At 44.5% G+C, this 18,751-nt stretch overlaps 4 protein-coding genes across 4 annotated transcripts; all 4 read left to right on the top strand.

The window, feature by feature from the left end:
• The first annotated feature begins 2,015 nt into the window (after positions 1-2,015).
• Positions 2,016-3,647, top strand: LOC125906780 (histone H1-like). The gene has a single exon (XM_049607226.1). The coding sequence runs from the start codon at positions 2,757-2,759 to the stop codon at positions 3,504-3,506; it is 750 nt and encodes a 249-aa protein (XP_049463183.1). The 5' UTR covers positions 2,016-2,756; the 3' UTR covers positions 3,507-3,647.
• Positions 3,648-6,262: 2,615 nt separating this feature from the next.
• On the top strand, positions 6,263-7,434 carry LOC120961352 (histone H1-like). The gene has a single exon (XM_040385060.2). It carries the CDS (start codon positions 6,544-6,546, stop codon positions 7,291-7,293), a length of 750 nt encoding a protein of 249 aa, XP_040240994.2. The 5' UTR covers positions 6,263-6,543; the 3' UTR covers positions 7,294-7,434.
• Positions 7,435-9,055: 1,621 nt separating this feature from the next.
• LOC125908413 (uncharacterized) lies at positions 9,056-9,967 on the top strand. Its single transcript, XM_049611149.1, has one exon. It carries the CDS (start codon positions 9,056-9,058, stop codon positions 9,965-9,967), a length of 912 nt encoding a protein of 303 aa, XP_049467106.1.
• A 7,210-nt stretch (positions 9,968-17,177) lies between these two features.
• Positions 17,178-18,751, top strand: LOC125906781 (histone H1-like). The gene has a single exon (XM_049607227.1). The coding sequence runs from the start codon at positions 17,861-17,863 to the stop codon at positions 18,608-18,610; it is 750 nt and encodes a 249-aa protein (XP_049463184.1). The 5' UTR covers positions 17,178-17,860; the 3' UTR covers positions 18,611-18,751.

The following is an 18,751-nucleotide window of genomic DNA, read 5'->3' as shown; positions in this document are numbered from 1 at the left end:
TCTAGCGACATACACGCGACGAACATGGTTTTTCGGAGATGGAGCCAGTTTTGCCATACGCCAATGTGCCGTGATAGCTATTGGTACCCTAGCCATTCGGTACAATCATTTACGACCAGTCCATCGATGATGCCTACCCGTAATGTACTGTACTACTCAAATTAAACGGGCTCATCCAAAATTACATTTCTAACTTACCCTTCGTTTGAGGTGCAATAGTATATTGAAGGTAGTACCTACAACTGAACGAACCTAATACCTATACCCATTTTAGGATACAGATATCATCATGTACCTATACTTCTTCAACCTTACATGATGCTTTGTCCTAATAAGTACCACATACTTCTTCTACTGGTGTGATAATCTCAACTTTTCCGCGATCCTCTAAGACTTTCCTTCTGAACATTTCTGGGCTGTTCACTCCCCTTAAGCTCGCGCCGCAATCCTGCTTTAGCTGCTATCATCATGACGTTCAAGAGAAAGAGGCGAAAGAACTCCTTGCGCGCCAAAACGTCTATCTAACATATTATCAACAACATGTTTTTGGGTTAGTTGAGCGTGTATGCTTCCAACATTAAGAAAATGCTTCTATTTACATACTAACGTCGTTTCGTCGCTTGCCAACACAACAAGCAAGGGCACTCGCTAACAACATGCCAATGAAGCAATCACACCCACTATAATTTCCATTTTTCTTCTGTAGGGGTTTCAAATCACTAATTAATGTCTGCAGCCGTTTCTTTATTCCAAGCTTGCTCAAATACGACAAATACTTTTTAAACTACTGACTTCTTCATTTGGAAGACGTTTTAAACAGACTACTAAAACAGATATTGTTGCCTATGTCTAATCAAAATTAACATTATCGATATTTATGATCACCAATCTATTTCAAGACAAAAATTGTTCTATATAACAAAGCTGTACATATTTGGTGTTCACTGCATGTAGCTCCTTTTCCAACAAATATTTGTATGTCCACTCATCTATTATTATTTTCCATTTTTTTAAACTTATTTATAAATAAATAATGATAACGCCCACTCATTAGCTAATGACACGACCAAAAGACCCATCGTCATTGGTTCTAGTTCTTATCGCGCTAGGCGGACTATACCATTATGTTGTCATTTACAGATCACATAAAAGATTATAAACAGAAGACACGACTACTTTACTCCTTTCCTGGGGATATCTCAAAACCGCATACCGTTTTACCAGAAAATTTACCCGGTTCGGGTTACGAGAGAATAGGATAGGCCTGAATAATGCCAAATGCTTCAAATTGTGAGCATCCTGAAATCCACGAGCAAAAGCGTTCTCTGTTGGATTACAAGGGAACTATGAGTGCTTTTTTCAAACTTGCCAGTTCAAAAGCTCTGCCCATAACAAAGATCACGCAATTGAACGCACCAATATCCTCAATAAGACAATCGACTATGCTATATGCTCTTCCGCCAAGAAGACTAAGTTAGACATAATGTATGATTATGTGTAATCAATTTTGAGCGATTGTTTTATTTCGTTTCGATATGTTTACATCTTTCCAAAAAACACGAATAGTCTGTGCTTACTATAAAATCTATTGGGTCAGGTTTCAGCCAGCACCACAATCATCTAGACAATTCCCTCAGGAGCATCTAGACAATTCATTCAAATTTCGCTCCACATGGTGACCATGAGAGGCTCGTTGTATCATGTCCACAATCAGACTGTTAGAAGACATCCTCATAAAAATGCCTTGAGTGTTTTTTTCACCTGACTGTTATGTTGTCCGGCCGGATGTAATGCGCAACTAGCTAATGATACAAGCCTCACACATTTGGTCCCGAATGTTCCCGGAATCTTATAACAAACACAAACACATGACAATTACCTGTGAACTTCTCCGACCACATTTCATGCCGATTGTGGTTCCTTATTCCTAAATTGCACCGATCCTGTGACTCTATCCACATCGGCTTCCATACGCCATCCGTAGCATATCATCTCTGATGCACTGATCTGTCAAACGCCACGTAGAGCAAACTTTACTTGCATTGCCTTGGTGAATTGTGGAACATTATTGATCATATCCAAGTTAATACAAGTTTAAGTATGCATTTTTTACCAAACTTTTCATTTATCATACATACAAATGCATAGGACATGAATTATTTCTTACTATCTCGATACACCAAGCCAACCCAAACAAGCAAACGTCACTCGGTTTTCGATCGATCTGACGCTGGAGGATGCATTTTGTTTTGCCATTTTAATACACTTTGCTGCTACCATTTATCGTTCATTTGATGTACTTTGGTAGGAAAAATGTTAAACTCACTATTTTACCACCCTTGAGGTGTCGGAAATGCGGTTTACAGGAGATATACCACAAAACATCCCATCCTATCGCTGCAGCGTCTCGCAAATCCGCACTTCTATCGCTATTTTCGTCTTCGGTAGAGCTAGTTTAGAGGTAAAGTATACATTTTTTGAAAGCCTAACATTTTGCCAACCCGAAACAATCATCTGATTCAAGTGTTCAGAGCAAATATGTGGTTATTTTCGATAGAAAGTACAACAGTATTTTTGCAACTTTCTTTGACAACCGCATCGAAAATCTGACATAAGCTTTCAATGTGTTTCCTCTCAAGTTCCCAAATTCGAGTCACCCCCGAGCATAGGTGAGCATAAGCATAAACATAAACATTGCTGTGTCAGTGTGTGAGTGAAAGCGAATAACCCCTCAAACAAGCGCGAAAGCAACTACGATGGCCGATTCCGCAGCGACCGAAGTCCCGGCTGCAGCAGCTGCTGCCCCAGCCGCCACGGCCAAGTCACCGAAGAAGCCAAAGGCGGCCGCCGGCCCCAAGAAGCCCAAGCAGCCAGCGGCACATCCTCCGGTCAACGAGATGCTGCTGGCCGCCGTCAAGGCACTCAACGAACGCAACGGTTCCTCGCTGCAGGCGATCAAGAAGTACGTGGCGGCCAACTACAAGGCTGACGTGACCAAGCTGGCCACCTTCTTGAAGAAGGCCCTCAAGACTGCCGTCGCCAACGGCAAGCTGGTCCAGACCAAGGGAACCGGTGCGTCGGGCTCATTCAAGCTCTCGGCCGCAGCTAAGAAGCCAGCGGTGGAGAAGAAGAAGAAGACAGCGGCCCCCAAGAAGTCGGCCTCTGCCGCGGACAAGAAGAAGAAGACCGCAGCCAAGAAGCCCGCCGGAGAGAAGAAGGCCGCCGCCAAGAAGACCACCAAGAAGGCTGACGGTGCCGCCGCCAAGAAACCGAAGGCCGCCGCAGCTAAGAAACCCAAGGCCGCCGACGGAGCGAAGAAAGCCGCCAAGAAACCGGCAGCCCCGAAGCAGAAATCCACCAAGCCAACCAAGGCCGCGGCTGCCAAGCCAAAAGCACCGAAACCAAAGAAGGCAGCAGCTCCCGCCAAGAAGGCCGCCGCTCCCAAGAAGGCTGCCGCACCCAAGAAAGCCGCTGCCCCCAAAAAGGCAGCTGCAGCCAAGAAGTAAACCACCTACTACACGTTATACTGCATGCTTCTACAACAGCATTGCAATAACGCTCTCTTGGTTCCAAGCAACAGTCCTTTTCAGGACTACAAATCGAATCATTCAAGAACTTCATCATTTCATTCGAACACCTTACATATTACATAGATCGGCGGATTACTCCTGCTCGGTCGAATACTGCATGGCTTGTTCAGCTAGCATGCCATCAAGTTTGTTGTCGTTTCTTTTTCTCTCGTTTTAGATTACATTTTGGCACGCACAACAGGAAATTATCCCAACGGCCAAGCTCTCTAGCGACATACACGCGACGAACATGGTTTTTCGGAGATGGAGCCAGTTTTGCCATACGCCAATGTGCCGTGATAGCTATTGGTACCCTAGCCATTCGGTACAATCATTTACGACCAGTCCATCGATGATGCCTACCCGTAATGTACTGTACTACTCAAATTAAACGGGCTCATCCAAAATTACATTTCTAACTTACCCTTCGTTTGAGGTGCAATATTATATTGAAGGTAGTACCTACAACTGAACGAACCTAATACCTATACCCATTTTAGGATACAGATATCATCATGTACCTATACTTCTTCAACCTTACATGATGCTTTGTCCTAATAAGTACCACATACTTCTTCTACTGGTGTGATAATCTCAACTTTTCCGCGATCCTCTAAGACTTTCCTTCTGAACATTTCTGGGCTGTTCACTCCCCTTAAGCTCGCGCCGCAATCCTGCTTTAGCTGCTATCATCATGACGTTCAAGAGAAAGAGGCGAAAGAACTCCTTACGAGCCAAAACGTCTATCTAACATATTATCAACAACATGTCTTTGGGTTAGTTGAGCTTATATGCTTCCAACATTAAGAAAATGCTTCTATTTACATAGCAACGTCGTTTCGTCGCTTGCCAACACAACAAGCAAGGGCACTCGCTAACAACATGCCAATGAAGCAATCACACCTACTCTAATTTCCATTTTTCTTCTGTAGGGGTTTCAAATCACTAATTAATGTCCGTAACCGTTTCTTTATTCCAAGCTTGCTCAAATACGACAAATACTTTTTAAACTGCTGACTTCTTCATTTGGAAGACGTTTTAAACAGACTACTAAAACAGATATTGTTGCCTATGTCTAATCAAAATTAACATTATCGATATTTATGATCACCAATCTATTTCAAGACAAAAATTGTTCTATATAACAAAGCTGTACATATTTGGTGTTCACTGCATGTAGCTCCTTTTCCAACAAATATTTGTAAGTCCACTCATCTATTATTATTTTCCATTTTTTTAAACTTATTTATAAATAAATAATGATAACGCCCACTCATTTGCTACTGACACGACCAAAAGACCCATCGGCATTGGTTCTAGTTCCTATCGCGCTAGGCGGACTATAAAATTATGTTGTCATTTACAGATCACATAAAAGATTATAAACAGAAGACACGACTACTTTACTCCTTTCCTGGGGATATCTCAAAACCGCATACCGTTTTACCAGAAAATTTACCCGGTTCGGGTTACGAGAGAATAGGATAGGCCTGAATAATGCCAAATGCTTCAAATTGTGAGCATCCTGAAATCCACGAGCAAAAGCGTTCTCTGTTGGATTACAAGGGAACTATGAGTGCTTTTTTCAAACTTGCCAGTTCAAAAGCTCTGCCCATAACAAAGATCACGCAATTGAACGCACGAATATCCTCAATAAGACAATCGACTATGCTATATGCTCTTCCGCCAAGAAGACTAAGTTAGACATAATGTATGATTATGTGTAATCAATTTTGAGCGATTGTTTTATTTCGTTTCGATATGTTTACATCTTTCCAAAAAACACGAATAGTCTGTGCTTACTATAAAATCTATTGGGTCAGCCAGCACCACAATCATCTAGACAATTCCCTCAGGAGCATCTAGACAATTCATTCAAATTTCGCTCCACATGGTGACCATGAGAGGCTCGTTGTATCATGTCCACAATCAGACTGTTAGAAGACATCCTCATAAAAATGCCTTGAGTGTTTTTTTCACCTGACTGTTATGTTGTCCGGCCGGATGTAATGCGCCACTAGCTAATGATACAAGCCTCACACATTTGGTCCCGAATGTTCCCGGAATCTTATAACAAACACATTGCATGACAATTACCTGTGGACTTCTCCGACCACATTTCATGCCGATTGTGGTTCCTTATTCCTAAATTGCACCGATCCTGTGACTCTATCCACATCGGCTTCCATACGCCATCCGTAGCATATCATCTCTGATGCACTGATCTGTCAAACGCCACGTAGAGCAAACTTTACTTGCATTGCCTTGGTGAATTGTGGAACATTATTGATCATATCCAAGTTAATACAAGTTTAAGTACGCATTTTTTATCAAACTTTTCATTTACCATACATACAAATGCATAGAACATGAATTATTTCTTACTATCTCGATACACCAAGCCAACCCAAACAAGCAAACGTCACTCGGTTTTCGATCGATCTGACGCTGGAGGATGCATTTTCTTTTGCCATTTTAATACACTTTGCTGCTACCATTTATCATTCATTAGATGTACTTTGGTAGGAAAAATGTTAAACTCACTATTTTACCACCCTTGAGGTATCGGAAATGCGGTTTACAGGAGATATACCACAAAACATCCCATCCTATCGCTGCAGCGTCTCGCAAATCCGCACTTCTATCGCTATTTTCGTCTTCGGTAGAACTAGTTTAGAGGTAAAGTATACATTTTTTGAAAGCCTAACATTTTGCCAACCCGAAACAATCATCTGATTCAAGTGTTCAGAGCAAATATGTGGTTATTTTCGATAGAAAGTACAACAGTATTTTTGCAACTTTCTTTGACAACCGCATCGAAAATCTGACATAAGCTTTCAATGTGTTTCCTCTCAAGTTCCCAAATTCGAGTCACCCCCGAGCATAGGTGAGCATAAGCATAAACATAAACATTGCTGTGTCAGTGTGTGAGTGAAAGCGAATAACCCCTCAAACAAGCGCGAAAGCAACTACGATGGCCGATTCCGCAGCGACCGAAGTCCCGGCTGCAGCAGCTGCTGCCCCAGCCGCCACGGCCAAGTCACCGAAGAAGCCAAAGGCGGCCGCCGGCCCCAAGAAGCCCAAGCAGCCAGCGGCACATCCTCCGGTCAACGAGATGCTGCTGGCCGCCGTCAAGGCACTCAACGAACGCAACGGTTCCTCGCTGCAGGCGATCAAGAAGTACGTGGCGGCCAACTACAAGGCTGACGTGACCAAGCTGGCCACCTTCTTGAAGAAGGCCCTCAAGACTGCCGTCGCCAACGGCAAGCTGGTCCAGACCAAGGGAACCGGTGCGTCGGGCTCATTCAAGCTCTCGGCCGCAGCTAAGAAGCCAGCGGTAGAGAAGAAGAAGAAGGCAGCGGCCCCCAAGAAGTCGGCCTCTGCCGCGGACAAGAAGAAGAAGACCGCAGCCAAGAAGCCCGCCGGAGAGAAGAAGGCCGCCGCCAAGAAGACCACCAAGAAGGCTGACGGTGCCGCCGCCAAGAAACCGAAGGCCGCCGCAGCTAAGAAACCCAAGGCCGCCGACGGAGCGAAGAAAGCCGCCAAGAAACCGGCAGCCCCGAAGCAGAAATCCACCAAGCCAACCAAGGCCGCGGCTGCCAAGCCAAAAGCACCGAAACCAAAGAAGGCAGCAGCTCCCGCCAAGAAGGCCGCCGCTCCCAAGAAGGCTGCCGCACCCAAGAAAGCCGCTGCCCCCAAAAAGGCAGCTGCAGCCAAGAAGTAAACCACCTACTACACGTTATACTGCATGCTTCTACAACAGCATTGCAATAACGCTCTCTTGGTTCCAAGCAACAGTCCTTTTCAGGACTACAAATCGAATCATTCAAGAACTTCATCATTTCATTCGAACACCTTACATATTACATAGATCGGCGGATTACTCCTGCTCGGTCGAATACTGCATGGCTTGTTCAGCTGGCATGCCATCAAGTTTGTTGTCGTTTCTCTTTCTCTCGTTTTAGTTTACATTTTGGCACGCACAACAGGAAATTATCCCAACGGCCAAGCTTTAAGGCCAGCTCACAGATCGTCTACTTATTCCCAACTCCGCTGTGATTCCGAAAAACATAGGCAAAACTACATGGATGCAGCAGGCCCTGACTGTCGAAGTATAGCGAAAACGTCTTGTACAGGAAAATCGAACCGTCAAGCGTGCTCCAAGCTCTGCGACCTCTCTATTACCGCAAGTCCTAAGCTCTGAATTATCAGAGTAGAAAATGTATGGCTCTGTTTGTGAAAATGACGCTCATCTATTTTGGCGACATCCCAACAATGTTAATACACAATAACAGGTAATGACGGTTAGTGCATGCTACGACAATGTCCAACGAAACCTCACTATGAACATGTTCTCTAGCGACATACACGCGACGAACATGGTTTTTCGGAGATTGAGCCAGTTTTGCCATACGCCAATGTGCCGTGATAGCTATTGGTACCCTAGCCATTCGGTACAATCATTTACGACCAGTCCATCGATGATGCCTACCCGTAATGTACTGTACTACTCAAATTAAACGGGATCATCCAAAATTACATTTCTAACTTACACTTCGTTTGAGGTGCAATATTACATTGAAGGTAGTACCTACAACTGAACGAACCTAATACCTATACCCATTTTAGGATACGGATATCATCATGTACCTATACTTCTTCAACCTTACATGATGCTTTGTCCTAATAATTACCACGTACTTTTTCTACTGGTGTGATATTCTAAGCTTTTCCGCGATCCTCTAAGACTTTCCTTCTGAACAATTCTTGTCTGTTCACTAGTGGTGGGAGCTCCGAATCGGACCTACCCGATTCCGATTCCGTGTTGGGAATCAATTCCGGAGCCGATTCCGATGCTGGAATCGATTCCGATTCCGGAGCCGATTCCGATTCCGGAGGCGATTCCGGAACCGATTCCTATTCCGGAGCCGATTCCGGAATCATCTTTGGAGCCGATTCCGGAGTCGATTCCGATTCCGGAGCCGATTCCGGAATCGATTCCGGAAACTGATTCCGGACCTACTATCCGGAATCGATTCCAGAAAACTGCGGAGCTAGCCGGAATCGATTCCGACAAAAACTTCATTTTTCCCATCACTACTGTTCACTCACCTTAAGCTCGCGCCGCAATCCTGCTTTAGCTGCTATCATCATGACGTTCAAGAGAAAGAGGCGAAATAACTTCTTACGAGCCAAAACTTATGTCTAACATATCATCAACAACATGTCCAGAAGCGTGTGAGTTGTTGAAGGAGACACACGTGCCTAGCCAGTGAAGTGTCCTGCTGAGAGCAAAGGAAAGGAAATTGTTAAGAACTTTGGACAACCATCATCCAAATTCCTCTTGCGATCAGTTCGGAAAACAAAAAGTATTTTTTCTATCGAGTGGTGAAAAGTGAGCAACGATGCCGGGGCCACCGGCCACCTCAGCTGGTCTCCCCCCGCACCCTGGGAGGGAGCAAAGGGGAAGAACGCTGCCAGCATTCATGGATCCCAACAACGAGCATGGAGAGAAGCGGTACCTGATCCTGCGCACAGCAGACGGATCTCCACTTCCAACCAATCCCTGGATCCTGAGCGAAACGGTAAAGCGCATACAAGGTAAGGTAGTAAACGGTAGGCTGATCAGCCCCTCAACTTATTTGATAGAAACACGATCCGAACACACCTACACTAACCTCCAAACGGTCACGAAACTGCTTAACAATGTGGCGGTCGTTGTCGAGCCGCATCCCACGTACAACAACGTAAAGTTCGTGTTCACGTGTGGCTCGATAGCCTCGCTCACCGTGGACGAAATAAAGGCCCATCTCGAGGAAGATAATGTCACCGACGTATATCGGTTCACGCGCAAGTCGGATGGCAAATCGGTGCCCACGAACTCATATGTAGTGACAATGCAGGCAGTGAAAATCCCTGAATATATCTACATCGGCATGGAGCGCATCAAGACTCGCGTCTACTATCCACGTCCAATGCGCTGCAACACGTGCTTGCAGTTTGGCCACACCAAAAACAATTGCAAAAATGGCGAAACCTGCGCAACGTGTGGCGAAAAAACCCATGGTCCGTGCACACTGCCGGCAAAATGCACAAACTGCGGTGGAGCACACAGTGCTTTCGACACCAACTGCCCCAAGTACAAACAAGAAGCTCAGTTGATAAAACTGAAAATCGACCACAACTGCTCCTACCGTGAAGCCAAGCAGATGATCGACAGTTCCTCTGGACCAAAACAAACGCTAGCTAGCACGGTGCAGCAGCGTATAAACGTAGCGCAAGCCGTCGATCCGAAAGATCAAATTATAATCAGCCTCACGCAAACGATCGAAAATCTGAACAAGCAGATCGCACGACTAAACACTCGCATCGACGAACTGCAGCAAACAGCAAACTGATACAGATACGGAAACCGACTACACCATCACAAGCATACCAACCACCGGCTCCACCTTAACCTCAAAACACCAACTCTCCCTTTCATCTTCTTCCTCCTCCTCCTCCGAAGAGGGTGAAGCTGTCAAAATACCAGCAACAAAGAAATCAAAACTCACCTCGAAATAAATTTTTATACTGAATTTCCTATGTCCAATTTCCAATTTTCTGCTAACAAATGATATTTCTTTTCCTAAAAAGTGGATCCTAATGCCACTAATCCTACCAGCACACCAACAAACGAACATAATTTTTTGTTAAATTGGAATATACGAAGTTTACATAATAATATCGATGAACTAAAAATTATATTAACCCAAACACAACCCACAATAGTAACACTACAAGAAGCGTACTCATCAAAACACCTTTTTAATGACCCACTACTAAATAACTACACTTGGATAACTAAACCAGCAGTCATACTCAAACATACTGTTTGCTTAGGTATCCTAAAACACATACCGTTTGAACATATAACCCTTCAAACCGATTTCCCAGCAATAGCCATCCAAATAAAAACCCCCATAGAGGTCACCATTGTCTGTACCTACCTCACACCTAGCGATCGACTTATTCCAAACCTGCAATTGTCGCTTGACAACCTTTTTAACCAAATTGCACATCCCCTTATGTTGGTTGGCGACTTTAATGCCCAACACAAGGACTGGGGCTGTGCAATAACCAATAGCCGCGGAACACTCCTACAGGACACGTTCGAAAACAATCTTACACAGGTTCTATACCACAAAGCACCCACCAGACTCTCGCCGGACACAGGCAAACAATCGTCCCTTGACCATTGTGCCACCTCTTACCCAATAGTTCCACACTTTTCCATCCAAGTAATGAACGATCTGCATGGGAGTGATCATTTTCCTATGATCATTAAATGCAATCGCAACACACCACCCACAACCATCCGTCCCAGATGGAAGTATGACAAAGCCAACTGGGAGGACTACCAAAAGGCGTTGAGTGCCTTCCCTTGGGACATCCTCGATCAGAATGAACAGGTGTTTGCTAATATTATTCTAGAAGCAGCCACATCCTCCATTCCCCGAACGAACGGCACCTTACCACGAGAGTACGTTCCATGGTGGAATAAGGAGGTTGCAATAGCCATAAAAAACAGGCGAAAGCACCTGCGTCGCCGCACAAACAACAAAAACAAACAAAACAAATTCCTAACCGATTTTTTGGCGGAGAATTTCAAAATAGCCGATAAAGAAACCAAACTGGCCATTAAAAAAGCCAAACAAGCCGCAGACGAAAAATTTCTCAAAACAGTTAGCAACTCCACCTCCGCAAGAGAAATATGGTCCTGGGTAAACGAGCAAAGCAATAGCAAAGCCACCAAATCCAACTCCCCAATTATCCTAAACGAGGACGATCCTATCACGGATCCAGCAATAGTTTCCGAAAAATTTGCCCTACATTTTCAAACCATCTCATCCAATAGCAATTACCAGAAAAATTTCCTAAAAACAAAACTAGCCTCCGAAACGAACCCACACAACTTCACCGCAACACAACAACACCAATACAACACACCATTCACACTGGCAGAGCTGCACTATGCACTCAAAAAGTGCAGCGGCAACTCGGCCGGCCCAGACACAATAGGCTACCCACTACTACAACACCTTCCCCCATCCGCCTTATGCCATCTTTTAAACATTTACAACCACATATGGGAAACTGGTTCCATTCCTAGCGAATGGAAATACAGCTTAACCATACCCACCCCAAAACCCTTCAAAAACAGACACCACGTGGACAACTACAGACCCATCTCACTACTCAATTGCATTGGGAAAGTGCTCGAAAGGATGGTCAACCGTAGGCTCTGCCAAGAACTGGAAAACCAAAACTTAATACACCAAAACCAACACGCCTTCAGACACGGTATGGGTATAGACACATACCTGAACCACCTACACGAAATATTAAATACCGCAAAAACAAACCACCACCACACAGACTGCGCAGTCGTAGACTTAAGCAAAGCCTTTGATTGCTCATGGCGATACTTAATTCTCGACCAGCTCCACCGATGGGGTTTCCAAGGAAACCTCCCTAATTTCATCGTAGATTTTCTACAAAATAGAACATTCTCCGTACAAATAGGCTCTCACACATCCACCGTTCATACCCTACAAAATGGCGTACCACAAGGAGCGATTCTATCGCCGATTCTATTCATAATCCTCCATCCTACACATCTGCTCACACACACATGATACACCTACCACACCACTTACAATAAACAATAGACCGATCCAAAACAGCAAAAGCGCCCGAATATTAGGAGTCATCATTGATTCAAAACTATCCTTTTCCGATCACTTTAGTCAGCTTAAAACCAGCACCAAACACTGCTTAAACTTTTTCAAAATTATGGGCTGTCGGAGGACAAAGGCTTCCCGACAAACTCTAATCCGGATAGTGCACTGCTGGTTAGTACCAAAACTACTACACGGCATGGTACTATTTTCAAACCACCTCAATAAATTCAACAAACTCATAGCACCCGTTTACAACACTGCAATAAAATCCTCAGCCGGTGCTTTCATTACCAGCCCAACAGTTTCAACGCACTGCGAAAGCGGTCAACTACCATTTAGTCACGTAATAGCCTTAAATATAATAAAAACAACACTCCGCATCCTTGAGAAGAACATTCCCTGTGAAACGCTTCTCAAGAATGCTAACACCACCTTTAAAAACATAACCAACTCCAATATACCGACCATTCAAAAACTAATCACCACCAAAGATAGGCCATGGATGACACCATCGGTTAAAATAGTTAAAATTTTCAATAATAAGGACCAATTAAATAGTATGCAATGTTTTCAAATGCTCACAGAGATACTAACCACCAAATACCCAAACTCCTATGCCATCTACACAGACGGTTCGGTAGCAAACAACGCAGCCGGATGTGGCATCTACTCATCCATAACAAAATGTGCCATTAAATTACCAAATTTCTCTTCCATTTTCTCTGCAGAAGCCATAGCGATAAGCCTTGCAGCCGATGAAGCAGCAATAGCCGGACAGCACAACATTATATTAACGGACAGTGCTAGTGTGCTAAAGGCACTAGAACATGGCAAAAGCAATGATCCCCACATACAAGCAATAGAACAGTCCCCAAACATCAACAATATCACCTTTTGCTGGGTGCCAAGCCACCTAGGCATACGTGGCAATGAAATAGCCGATTCATTGGCCAATGAAGGTCGGCGCGATAAAAACGAAAACGACAGTCCCATCTCAAGAAGAGATGCTGTAAAATGTTGTGAAACGGCACTATGGAGCAGTTAGCAGGCCCTATGGGACAAAGAAATAGACCGATTTCTAAGACAGATAAAAAAATCCACAGCAGCATGGTACGACCTTCCCTCTCCTAGTGATCAAAGGATCATTTCTAGGCTGAGGATAGGTCACACCAGGTTTACACATGCACACCTATTGGAAAATGCTCCCCCACCACTATGCGAGTACTGTGTTACCATCACAGTACGCCACTTACTAATAGAATGCCCCGCTTACGATCAACATAGAACAACCTGCCAACTAGCTCACAATCTGGACGAAATGCTCGCTCCGAACAAAAAGGGACTAGGAAAAATACTAAAATTTCTACAAATAACAAACTTGCATAAAGAAATTTAATGAGTATACTGCTTATTACAACACAAAAGAGAGGAAGTAATTTTTTCAAACTAGGGGACGAATTTGACTATGGAAACGTAGTCTGCCCGTCTCCTTAGTCGAAAGGCCGGAACTACCTCACAGTTCACCCACTTATGGGTAGATTCGACTACCCGGTCCGCTGTAATCCTAGCCGGAAGGGGGGGCATTGGTGGGGAGTGTGGCGGGTTCCGTGGGCCCGGGGATTGATCGGGGGACGTCTGCGTTGGGACTCCTGTCCTGGATACTGCGTCTGGTCACCCAGAAGCTGGATACAGAGATGGGGGGGACAGCGCGGCCTGACCACGACCATATTCTCGGTAACCCACTGAGCTTTCCCTCACCCTACTTCTGCTTCCTGCCGGCACGGGGGGACAGTGGCCGATAGTCTGCTACCTCAATAGTTGAAAAGGCAGAGTTACTTTACAACTCAAATATGTTCTTTCCCTACTCCTCAACTTCCCACCTCTCTATCCCATCCCTACCAATCCGTGTATCCCGTATTTCCCCCCTCAGAGAGGAAGAGAAAATAATCTAACATAATTTTGCAAAAGGATTCTAGTGCATGTGACGAAAGAGTCCATAAGGACCAAAGTCACTATAATCTCTTAGACTAGACTAGACCATCCAAGGCCGCGGCTGCCAAACCGAAAGCACCGAAACCAAAGAAGGCAGCAGCTCCCGCCAAGAAGGCCGCCGCTCCCAAGAAGGCTGCCGCACCCAAGAAAGCCGCTGCCCCCAAAAAGGCAGCTGCAGCCAAGAAGTAAACCACCTACTACACGTTATACTGCATGCTTCTACAACAGCATTGCAATAACGCTCTCTTGGTTCCAAGCAACAGTCCTTTTCAGGACTACAAATCGAATCATTCAAGAACTTCATCATTTCATTCGAACACCTTACATATTACATAGATCGGCGGATTACTCCTGCTCGGTCGAATACTGCATGGCTTGTTCAGCTGGCATGCCATCAAGTTTGTTGTCGTTTCTCTTTCTCTCGTTTTAGTTTACATTTTGGCACGCACAACAGGAAATTATCCCAACGGCCAAGCTTTAAGGCCAGCTCACAGATCGTCTACTTATTCCCAACTCCGCTGTGATTCCGAAAAACATAGGCAAAACTACATGGATGCAGCAGGCCCTGACTGTCGAAGTATAGCGGAAACGTCTTGTACAGGAAAATCGAACCGTCAAGCGTGCTCCAAGCTCTGCGACCTCTTTATTACCGCAAGTCCTAAGCTCTGAATTATCAGAGTAGAAAATGTATGGCTCTGTTTGTGAAAATGACGCTCATCTATTTTGGCGACATCCCAACAATGTTAATACACAAGAACAGGTTGAGACGGTTAGTGCATGCTACGACAATGTCCAACGAAACCTCACTATGAACATGCTCTCTAGCGACATACACGCGACGAACATGGTTTTTCGGAGATGGAGCCAGTTTTGCCATACGCCAATGTGCCGTGATAGCTATTGGTACCCTAGCCATTCGGTACAATCATTTACGACCAGTCCATCGATGATGCCTACCCGTAATGTACTGTACTACTCAAATTAAACGGGCTCATCCAAAATTACATTTCTAACTTACCCTTCGTTTGAGGTGCAATAGTATATTGAAGGTAGTACCTACAACTGAACGAACCTAATACCTATACCCATTTTAGGATACAGATATCATCATGTACCTATACTTCTTCAACCTTACATGATGCTTTGTCCTAATAAGTACCACATACTTCTTCTACTGGTGTGATAATCTCAACTTTTCCGCGATCCTCTAAGACTTTCCTTCTGAACATTTCTGGGCTGTTCACTCCCCTTAAGCTCGCGCCGCAATCCTGCTTTAGCTGCTATCATCATGACGTTCAAGAGAAAGAGGCGAAAGAACTCCTTGCGCGCCAAAACGTCTATCTAACATATTATCAACAACATGTTTTTGGGTTAGTTGAGCGTGTATGCTTCCAACATTAAGAAAATGCTTCTATTTACATACTAACGTCGTTTCGTCGCTTGCCAACACAACAAGCAAGGGCACTCGCTAACAACATGCCAATGAAGCAATCACACCCACTATAATTTCCATTTTTCTTCTGTAGGGGTTTCAAATCACTAATTAATGTCTGCAGCCGTTTCTTTATTCCAAGCTTGCTCAAATACGACAAATACTTTTTAAACTACTGACTTCTTCATTTGGAAGACGTTTTAAACAGACTACTAAAACAGATATTGTTGCCTATGTCTAATCAAAATTAACATTATCGATATTTATGATCACCAATCTATTTCAAGACAAAAATTGTTCTATATAACAAAGCTGTACATATTTGGTGTTCACTGCATGTAGCTCCTTTTCCAACAAATATTTGTATGTCCACTCATCTATTATTATTTTCCATTTTTTTAAACTTATTTATAAATAAATAATGATAACGCCCACTCATTAGCTAATGACACGACCAAAAGACCCATCGTCATTGGTTCTAGTTCTTATCGCGCTAGGCGGACTATACCATTATGTTGTCATTTACAGATCACATAAAAGATTATAAACAGAAGACACGACTACTTTACTCCTTTCCTGGGGATATCTCAAAACCGCATACCGTTTTACCAGAAAATTTACCCGGTTCGGGTTACGAGAGAATAGGATAGGCCTGAATAATGCCAAATGCTTCAAATTGTGAGCATCCTGAAATCCACGAGCAAAAGCGTTCTCTGTTGGATTACAAGGGAACTATGAGTGCTTTTTTCAAACTTGCCAGTTCAAAAGCTCTGCCCATAACAAAGATCACGCAATTGAACGCACCAATATCCTCAATAAGACAATCGACTATGCTATATGCTCTTCCGCCAAGAAGACTAAGTTAGACATAATGTATGATTATGTGTAATCAATTTTGAGCGATTGTTTTATTTCGTTTCGATATGTTTACATCTTTCCAAAAAACACGAATAGTCTGTGCTTACTATAAAATCTATTGGGTCAGGTTTCAGCCAGCACCACAATCATCTAGACAATTCCCTCAGGAGCATCTAGACAATTCATTCAAATTTCGCTCCACATGGTGACCATGAGAGGCTCGTTGTATCATGTCCACAATCAGACTGTTAGAAGACATCCTCATAAAAATGCCTTGAGTGTTTTTTTCACCTGACTGTTATGTTGTCCGGCCGGATGTAATGCGCAACTAGCTAATGATACAAGCCTCACACATTTGGTCCCGAATGTTCCCGGAATCTTATAACAAACACAAACACATGACAATTACCTGTGAACTTCTCCGACCACATTTCATGCCGATTGTGGTTCCTTATTCCTAAATTGCACCGATCCTGTGACTCTATCCACATCGGCTTCCATACGCCATCCGTAGCATATCATCTCTGATGCACTGATCTGTCAAACGCCACGTAGAGCAAACTTTACTTGCATTGCCTTGGTGAATTGTGGAACATTATTGATCATATCCAAGTTAATACAAGTTTAAGTATGCATTTTTTACCAAACTTTTCATTTATCATACATACAAATGCATAGGACATGAATTATTTCTTACTATCTCGATACACCAAGCCAACCCAAACAAGCAAACGTCACTCGGTTTTCGATCGATCTGACGCTGGAGGATGCATTTTGTTTTGCCATTTTAATACACTTTGCTGCTACCATTTATCGTTCATTTGATGTACTTTGGTAGGAAAAATGTTAAACTCACTATTTTACCACCCTTGAGGTGTCGGAAATGCGGTTTACAGGAGATATACCACAAAACATCCCATCCTATCGCTGCAGCGTCTCGCAAATCCGCACTTCTATCGCTATTTTCGTCTTCGGTAGAGCTAGTTTAGAGGTAAAGTATACATTTTTTGAAAGCCTAACATTTTGCCAACCCGAAACAATCATCTGATTCAAGTGTTCAGAGCAAATATGTGGTTATTTTCGATAGAAAGTACAACAGTATTTTTGCAACTTTCTTTGACAACCGCATCGAAAATCTGACATAAGCTTTCAATGTGTTTCCTCTCAAGTTCCCAAATTCGAGTCACCCCCGAGCATAGGTGAGCATAAGCATAAACATAAACATTGCTGTGTCAGTGTGTGAGTGAAAGCGAATAACCCCTCAAACAAGCGCGAAAGCAACTACGATGGCCGATTCCGCAGCGACCGAAGTCCCGGCTGCAGCAGCTGCTGCCCCAGCCGCCACGGCCAAGTCACCGAAGAAGCCAAAGGCGGCCGCCGGCCCCAAGAAGCCCAAGCAGCCAGCGGCACATCCTCCGGTCAACGAGATGCTGCTGGCCGCCGTCAAGGCACTCAACGAACGCAACGGTTCCTCGCTGCAGGCGATCAAGAAGTACGTGGCGGCCAACTACAAGGCTGACGTGACCAAGCTGGCCACCTTCTTGAAGAAGGCCCTCAAGACTGCCGTCGCCAACGGCAAGCTGGTCCAGACCAAGGGAACCGGTGCGTCGGGCTCATTCAAGCTCTCGGCCGCAGCTAAGAAGCCAGCGGTGGAGAAGAAGAAGAAGACAGCGGCCCCCAAGAAGTCGGCCTCTGCCGCGGACAAGAAGAAGAAGACCGCAGCCAAGAAGCCCGCCGGAGAGAAGAAGGCCGCCGCCAAGAAGACCACCAAGAAGGCTGACGGTGCCGCCGCCAAGAAACCGAAGGCCGCCGCAGCTAAGAAACCCAAGGCCGCCGACGGAGCGAAGAAAGCCGCCAAGAAACCGGCAGCCCCGAAGCAGAAATCCACCAAGCCAACCAAGGCCGCGGCTGCCAAGCCAAAAGCACCGAAACCAAAGAAGGCAGCAGCTCCCGCCAAGAAGGCCGCCGCTCCCAAGAAGGCTGCCGCACCCAAGAAAGCCGCTGCCCCCAAAAAGGCAGCTGCAGCCAAGAAGTAAACCACCTACTACACGTTATACTGCATGCTTCTACAACAGCATTGCAATAACGCTCTCTTGGTTCCAAGCAACAGTCCTTTTCAGGACTACAAATCGAATCATTCAAGAACTTCATCATTTCATTCGAACACCTTACATATT

Source organism: Anopheles coluzzii, chromosome 2 (assembly GCF_943734685.1).
Source record: "Anopheles coluzzii chromosome 2, AcolN3, whole genome shotgun sequence".
Classification (NCBI taxonomy): domain Eukaryota; kingdom Metazoa; phylum Arthropoda; class Insecta; order Diptera; family Culicidae; genus Anopheles; species Anopheles coluzzii.
Note: the sequence above shows the minus strand (reverse complement) of the source record. Positions and strands in the feature narration are given on the sequence as shown.